General features: G+C 49.4%; 1 protein-coding gene across 1 annotated transcript; it reads right to left on the bottom strand.

The window, feature by feature from the left end:
- Window positions 1–2,705: 2,705 nt before the first annotated feature.
- Window positions 2,706–8,121, bottom strand: PRLH (prolactin releasing hormone). Its single transcript, XM_069103155.1, has 3 exons — window positions 6,485–8,121; window positions 3,941–4,099; window positions 2,706–2,966 (listed from the first exon to the last, which is right to left on the bottom strand). The coding sequence occupies exons 2-3, from the start codon at window positions 4,038–4,040 to the stop codon at window positions 2,812–2,814; spliced, it is 255 nt and encodes an 84-aa protein (XP_068959256.1). The 5' UTR covers window positions 4,041–4,099; window positions 6,485–8,121; the 3' UTR covers window positions 2,706–2,811.
- Window positions 8,122–8,256: the final 135 nt, after the last annotated feature.

Genomic DNA, 8,256 nt, shown 5'->3' with positions numbered 1-8,256 from the left:
TTGAAAAGCTTGACTGTGAGCTGTTAGCATTATTGCTGGAAGGATCTCTAGTACAGTCCCCCCATTTTACAAGTGAAGAGAAGCAGAGGGGGAAGCATCCTGTTTGAACCCAGGCCTTTGGACTTTGAAGCCTCTTGGATTGTGTTTCTAATAAGTGAACCTCTGAAATGACCCATTCCTGATAGTGAGAAGCCTAAGTGGCCGGAGGGCTTGCAGCTTGGACAAAGCCTTCCTGCCCCTCCCTGGTGCTCTTGGGCCATGAACATTGGTGTCAGGCTGGGGTGACGGTGCCCTCCAGAGAACTCTGGGAGAGGGATGGGTGGAAGGCCCAGAGAGATGTGGAATGGGCTGCCTCCCAAGGGAATGAGCTCCCTGTCATTGGAGATGTCCAAATGGAGGCTGGAAGCTACTTGTTAGTTGTGTCATAGAGGGGATTCCTGTCCAGGATGGCCTCGGCCCTCCCTTTTAACCCTGTGATTACGTGATCATTAAAGAAGACTACAACAACACCTTGTCTTGACCCTGCCAGGAAGACCAACAGTGGTGTTACATATCTGAGGCAGCATGGCCTGCTGTATAGAGAGCCAGCTGCAGAGTTCAAGTCCTGGGTTCAAGTCCTGCCTCTAACATCCGCTGCCTGTGGCAAGTCCCACCTTCTCTGTGCCTTCCAGGTAATTCTCTAAGACTGTCAGTTATTGATTAGTCATTGATCTGAGTTCATGGAGGGACTTTCCACACTGGGAGTTACCCACAAGGAGACCCTAGGCCCTGACCAAAGTAAGACTACATCTTGTGTCTTCAGTCATTGAGACTGGAAGTGTTCCTGTGGCCATTTTGTTCTTTTCTTTCCTTATTTAGAGCTAATGTGAATGAAGCCAAGGTGATTGGATCAGTCCTTGGGGGGGAGGCAGATGGTTGCCCCCTACCTGTGGGCACATCCTACAGACTGGGGGTACAGGGAAGGGAGGCTCAGCTGAGAGCCTGGACCCCTAGGCTTGTCTGGCTGATTGTCTGCTGAGAAGCAGCCTGATGGGCAGCTCTCCCATGTAGCAGTGTGATTTTGGGCAGGACTTTTTACCCCTCATTCAGAAGCATTTCTCTAATTTATAAAACAGTGAGAATAAAACTTACCCCAGTCACCTCAGGCGGGAGGAAAGTGCCTTGTAATGACTCTCATTTCCACAGAGCCTGAAGGTTGAGGGCTCTTTTTCAAAGTATAGCTCTCCTCCATCCCCAGAATTGACCATCATTCTGGGTGGGAATTGGAATCCCAGGGCGTGAGTAGACAGTTTCATTTCTCTGCGGTATCTCAGGATTCCCTATGAAGGCAGGATGTCTCCAAGTCTGACTCCAAAGGGGAGACAGGAGAAGGTGCTCTCTCTTCTTTGCAGAGGTGGGTGATAGAACACTATATATAATGATAGGCTTTTTTAATATGTTGGCTGGTTTTGCTGAGTTTTGTTCTTCCCCCCTCCTTTTTATCCTTCATTAGAAGGGATGGTTCTCTGAGAGGAGGGATACATAGGGAAATGGAGGTGATGTGAAAATGAAACATTAATACAGTTTTATTTTTTTCAAATTGGAACATGTCAGGTCTTTGCCTTGGATACTCACTCTCCCCTCTCCTCCCCCTCCCTCTTCTCCTCCCTCTTCTCTTCCCTTCCTCTCCCTCCCCTCCCCCACTCCTTCCCCATCCCCCCTCTTCCCTTCTCTCTCCTTCTTTCCCAACTTTGGCCTCCATCAGCCAAGCCCTGGAGATGTCGGCACTTCCCTCTTCCCTGTCGACAGTCAGGGGAGTTGTCTTCCTGAGGGAAGGCTGTTCAGCTCAGTATGAGGCCTAATGAAGCAGTTTGCTCAGAGAGGCCCCAGGGAAGGCTCTGAAGACCAAGGGGGGCAAACCAGGAAGCCAGGAATGAGATGCCCCCTGAGGAGGAGTGGGGAGTTCCAGGGGAGGATGGGCACCAATGGTCTAGAGACCATTGAATCAGAGCCACCAAATCCCTTTTCTGACGCCCACCCAGGTGACCTTGGCAAGGCCTTTCCCTCCTCTCTGCCTTGGTTTCTTTATCTGTAAAACAAGGGGGTTGGGAGAGATGAGAGAGTTGTGTTCCTACGATCCTATAGAGAGAGCATTGTCTTCAAAGACCCCATATCCCTTGACCTTTCCAGGTCAGATCCTCGATAACTTGAAAGTATGGCTTTACAGGTGTGGGGGTGGTTGTTTGGAGCATTATCAGTGTCTATAGGGAATGCCTGGTGTGGAAACTCCCTTCACTGATGGAAATTGGTAACACCTGTGACTTATCAACCTTGAGAAGTAAAGTGACTTGCCCAGGGTCTTACAGTCAAGTGTACTTCAGAGGCACGGTTTGAGCCCAAGGCTTTCTGACTGCAGATGTAACAATGCTCTGTTATGTACATTATCTCATTGGCTCTCCATGACAACCCAATCGATCAGAATGCAGTAATTAAGCCCCTACTGTGTGCCAGGTCCTGGGGGTACATGTCCAAAGGGTAGAAGGACCCTCCTCTTTCTGACATTATTACTCTGGGAGAGGCTGCGGCAGGAACGTTCTCCTGAAGCCCAGGGAGGTTAAGTAATTTAGTGGTCACACAGCTAGCAAGGATTGGAGGTGGAATCTGAACTCAGGTTGTCACACAACTCTCTGGTTTACCTGGGTTCCAAGCACAGACACTGATTTAAGTAAGATCAAATGTTTTTATTTGCAGAGAAAGAAAGCAGCAAGTGGAGGGGAAGGAGAGGGGAGAGAACTCGTCCGGCTCGGTCCCAATAGAAGCATCTTAGTCTTCTTAGGCAGACTCGTTACTCTCCTCCACAGGGAAGCAAGCTTGATGCCGTCCATAGGTGGACCTCTGATAGCCCTCCGAGGCAGCCCTCCTTCGGCCAAAGCGGCCCACGGGCCTGATTCCTCGGCCGGTGTACCAGGAAGGGTCAATGTCAGGGTCTGCAAGGGAAGAGGCAGGAGGCTGAGAGCTCGTCGTCTGGCCCACTGCTCTCCAGAGAAGAAACAAGGAATGACCTCATTGTGGAGTGGGACGGGACCCACTTAGCACAGCTTAGGGACTGTGGGCCGGGAGGGCACCCCAAGGGCTGGCTCCCCAGGCTCAGAGAGCCTCACTTTACAGATGAGGAAACCAAGGCCCAGGGAAGTGGAGTGACCTGCTCAAGGTCTCCAGCTAAGAAGGAGCGGAGCTGACTCCAGGGTCCCCCCCCAACCCCAAGTCCATCCCTGCTTCCCTCTGGGACTCAGGCCCCTCATCTGCCAAATGATGTCTTTGTGCACAGCGGCCCCGCGCTCTGTGGTGCCTCCTGGTGGCATGGACGCCACCCTGCACCTTTGGAGGCCGGGGGTTGGAGCATGAGGCTGGGGAGGCTTGGAGCTCCAGCCCAGCCTGGCCTTCGGAGTGATGAGATGTGGGGCCGCTGCTCTCCCCGAGGCTGTGCTGGTATCTCGCTCTGGTCGCCAGGTTCCGGGGCCTTAATGCAAATGCCATGGATGTGCCTGTGTCTTTGGCAATGACTGTGGCCTTGGGGCTTTAGGCAAAAAGCCACCTGCACTTGGTCTCCAAGCTGCAGGAGCCCCTCCCCCATCCCAGGCTCTAAGCACTCATGGGGAATAAATGCACTGAGTTGGACTAAGCTCTCCAGAAAGAAGATGGCCATGCCCCAGACCCGACTGGTCTTCTTCCCTCACTCTGCCAACTGAACCTAGGCTTTCTCTTTTTCTTCTTCTACAAAACATGGTAGAGAACCAGCATGGGAGGTGGGGGCGCTTTCAGTGAACCCACAAAGGTAATATCATCAGTTTAGAGCTGGAAGAGGTCAGAGGACCATAGATTTCAAGCTGGAAGGAACCTAGGGATTTTTGGTGGGTGTCCTGGAGGTAGGGCAGGCTGTCTATAGCAAAAGGGTACTCACTCCTGATCTCCACAGAGCGGTCATGGAGCCGGCAGTCAGCCTTAGGCAGGGCCAGGCAGGTCAGCAGCAGGTACACAAAGCAGATTGGGAGAAGCTTCATTGTGCTGAATTCTGCCTCGGAGCAGCACAATCTGGAACTCGGTGAGATGTACACCTCACCTGGGGGGGAGAAAGTCAGAGGACTTGAGGGAAGGGGCTTAGAGGATGTTTAGGCTACCGGCCCCCTCCCCCATCCTACAGAGGAGGAAACTGAAGCTCAGAAAAAGGGAGTCACTTGCTGAAGGTGACACGGGTAGAATCGGGGAGCCAGGAGTTGGAGTCAGGCCCACTGACTCCAAAACAAATATGCTTTCCCCAAACTGATGTGAAAGTGAGAGAGAGAGAGAGACAGAGAGAGAGAGAGAGAGACAGAGAGAGACAGAGAGAGAGAGAGAGAGAGAGACAGAGACAGAGACAGACAGAGACAGACAGAGACAGACAGAGAGAGAGCAAGTCCAGACTTGCCACTGTTGCAGATAGAGAAAGATACTGGTCAAGACAGAGTGCTGGACGTGGCATCACAAGACACTTTCTGAAAACTTGCTTCTGATACTGTGCCCACACTCAAGGTGCTTTTCCTTATCTTTAAAATGGTGATAATAATGCCCACGGTACCTGCCTCACAGGGCTTTTAGCACAAATCAGATGAGATCTGCCTGGAAAGTGCTTTGCAAACCTTTAAGAACACAGAGATGTCAGCCATCATCAGGGGAATGACGGCAGCATTGAAGCTCTGTATTTCTATCAGGGCTCATTGAGCCCACAAAGAATCTCCACCCCCTGGGAGGCAGCTGGGGTGTGGTGATTATTGGCCATAGGACCATGGACAGGTCACTTCATCTGTCACTCCATTCTCTCTCTCTTTCCATCTCTCATCTCTCTGTTTCTGTCTCTATGTCTCTTCCCTGTCTTGCTCTGTCTCTCCATGTCTCTCTTTGTGTTGTTTTTCATGGTCTTTGTCTCTCCACATCTGTCTCTTCTCTCTCCCCTTTCTTTGCCTCTGTAGCTTTGTCTCTCCTCATCTCTCTGCTTCTCTTCTCTCTGCTTTTTGTCTCTGTCTTTTTCTGGCCCTCCCTCTGTCCTTTTCTTGCTCTCTCTGCCTCTATACATATGTATATTGAGTATAATATAGATATATAACATACATATGTGTGTCAAAATGTAAATCACAAATACATTATCAAGTCATCCAAATAGATGCATATAGAATCATGGATCATTGCCTGGAAAAAGTCACTTGTCTGTATGTTCAGACAAGAAGTCAAAGCAGATTATCATTATGATTGGAAACATGGGAGAGTTTTTATTCCCATTGGACAATAGGTATAGATTACATAACTCTCAGAAAGACTATAGCCAGAGAGGTCAACAGAGGACCATGGGCCCTAGGGAAACTGGCGCAGTCCTCAGCCCTGGCTTTGAATCCCACCTCTGGCACCAGTTATGCAGCTCTGGACCTAGCCTTTGAGCCTCTCTGAGCCTGATTTCTCCTCTGTAAAATGGGGGATGCCAATATCTTCTGCCAAGTGTAATTATCACAATCAAATGAGACATCTGTCTGTCCCCGTCCCGCCCCCCAGTGTTTTGCACCTGCAAGCGCTTAATAAATGTTTGTTGAATAGGGTTCATTTGCTGAATCTCAGAGGGGAGGATGGGAGAATCTGATTAATAAGCAGCCAGGACTTCTCACACCAAGCCCAGTGTGTTTTTTTCACTGTATCCCTTAACTAAAGGAAGCCAAGAGAGTGAAAACGTGATATTTAGTATAAATGTGACAGAAAAATATGTGAGTTAGTTTGAAAAGCTTTGAAATTTACAAGTTATAAAAACTTTTGAAAAACAACTACCCACAATCCCCTGCTGACTGCCTCATCTCCTCCTCTCTTGGTTTTCAGTCTGCAATGGGATTCTCTGACCTCTGAAGGTGGCAGGATCAGCAGTGTTAGATCTTGAGGTACAAGAGGTTGGAAGGCAGGAAGATCTGAGTTCATATCCTGACTCAGACTCTTGCTGAGGCAAATGGCTTTACCTTTAGCAGACTCAGTTTCCTTACCTGTAAAATTGGGATAACAATAGCATCCACCCCACAGAGTTGTTGGGAGAATCAGATGAGACGCTATATGTCAGGCACTTTGCAAAGCTTAAAGTACTATAGAAATGCTAGCAATAACAATATAATAATAATCTAAGCAAAGCTGGCAAAATCAGAAGGACTTTCAGAAACTTAACCATTTCTCCTTTGAGACAAACCCATTGGAAAATGTGTCCTGCACAATGACCGCAGATGATGGTGCGGACCTAACAGGGAAATCGTGCATCATGGAGAGCAGAGCAGTCTCCCCATGTCATCTCTACCTTCTTCCCTCCTCACCCCCACTCGTACCCACTACAGCCGCAGAGAGAGCCTCAGAGGACAGGCTGCTGAAGGGCAGTAGATGCCCATTTCCTTCACCCTACTTAGATCTCCTCAGTATCAGTAGCCCTGTTTGGGTAGAGTATACTTACTGTGTCTCTCAGGAAAAACAGGAGCTTAGCTTCTGGGGCAGGTGGGTCCTGCTGGGGTTTGAGTTCAAGCTGAGCTGATGTGCCTGGGCTCCTTCTTCTTATATTCTCCTTCACTGATTAGGTCATAGGCATATACAGCCTCTCTCCAACCAACCGCCGTCACTCCCCCTCCCTAATCTCATTAGGGGAGCAAGCACCAAAAAGGTGAGGATTTAGTTATTTTGAATCACCAGGGATATAATTTGATCCCCCCCAATTTTCATTGAGACTTAATAGCCTTTAAGCAGGTTAAACTTTGCTTCATGGTCATGGTCGTTGGTGCCCCAGGAAATGAAGCATTCTCATCCTGGCACCCAGCTCCTCTAAGATCCATTATCCTCAGAGTTCAAAGGCAAATCAATATCATGGCCATCTCTCTGCAAGCCTTGTGCTCCATTGAGATGACTTTGCTGTTCTGTCTTCAAAAGGTGAGAGAAGGGGAAAGCGCCATTCTAGACTGGATTCAATTGGACAAGGGAGGGCTGGATGCTGAGAGCAGACATGAAAGGAATTTTGGGAGGAAATGACCACTTACTCTTAGATTTCATGATCAGTAAGGACATAGCCAGACACCCAGTCTTGATTTTGGAAGAGGAGATGTCTAAAATGTCAGCTAAAAGAAAGGTGTGATGCCATGACCCTTGGACTGTTCTTCAAGGCAAGTTGGCTCAGGAGGAATGGAATGGGGATGACAGGAGAGCAGAGTGGCTGCACAGGAAACTTGTTGGCCAGCTGTCAAAAGCCACAGGCAAGGAAGCAAAGGCTGGCCACTGAGGAAGACAGCAGAAGAGGAAGTGTGCTGCAAGACCCTTAGGAACAGGAGAACCCCGAACAAGCTCTGGGCTTCAATGGATCCCAAGGATTGGCTTTTATTGGCTATGTAGAGACAAAGGAAAAAATACCTGTATGTACCATTTCCTGAGCTGCCTCCCCAAACTGATGATTTGAAAGTGAATGAGAGAGAGAGAGAGAGAGAGACAGAGAGAGTGAGATGGAGAGAAAAGAGAAGAGAGAGAGACACACACACACAGAGAAGACAGAGAGAGACAGTGGGAGATTAGTTCTGCCCTCTCCCTGCAAACCCCTCCCTGCCCCCCCCAAGGTGGGGTAGACCCCAAATTCTCTTCTGGAGGGTGGGTATGGCCCTGTGAGCGCACACTTCCAAGGGGCCAGAATACAGACAGCTGCAGGGAGCCCACAAACTTGGAAGGGAACTAGGGGGTGTGGTGACTAGTTTGCTAGATTCTGAAGATCTTAGTGCAAATCCTGCCTTAGATGGTTCCTAGCTGCAGATTGCCTCTTTCAGCCTCAGTTTGCTCACCTGAAAAATGGGGATAAGAACACCTACCTCACAAGTTGTACCGAGAATCAAATGAGATCACATCGGCACAGTGTTTAAACCCTCCATAAATACTAGGTCTTGTTATCCCGAGAGGGAGGTGTGAGCAGGGTGTGTGTGATAGGTGTGGGGGAGAGCCAGTGCAAAGGCAAGGAGGTGGAGGTGGATGGCCATGTGTGAGAAACAGCAAAAAAGGACAGAGAGATTGAGGGAGGGTGATATTAAGGAAGTCTGGAAAGGTAGTCTGGTACCAGGTTGGGAAGGGCATTGAATGCCAAACCAGAGTGTGTGTGTGTGTGTGTGTGTGCGCGCACACGCGTGCAAGGGCGTGTATGCACTTTATTTTGTCTGGGAGGCAATAGGGAGCCCCTGAAAGTTCTGGAGGAGAATTATG

Source organism: Petaurus breviceps, unplaced genomic scaffold, assembly GCF_028583685.1.
Source record: "Petaurus breviceps papuanus isolate PSGF00001 unplaced genomic scaffold, PetGlider_PUasm1.0 567, whole genome shotgun sequence".
NCBI lineage: Eukaryota > Metazoa > Chordata > Mammalia > Diprotodontia > Petauridae > Petaurus > Petaurus breviceps.
The sequence above is the reverse complement of the archived record's forward strand: the minus strand, read 5'-3'. Positions and strand labels throughout refer to the sequence as shown.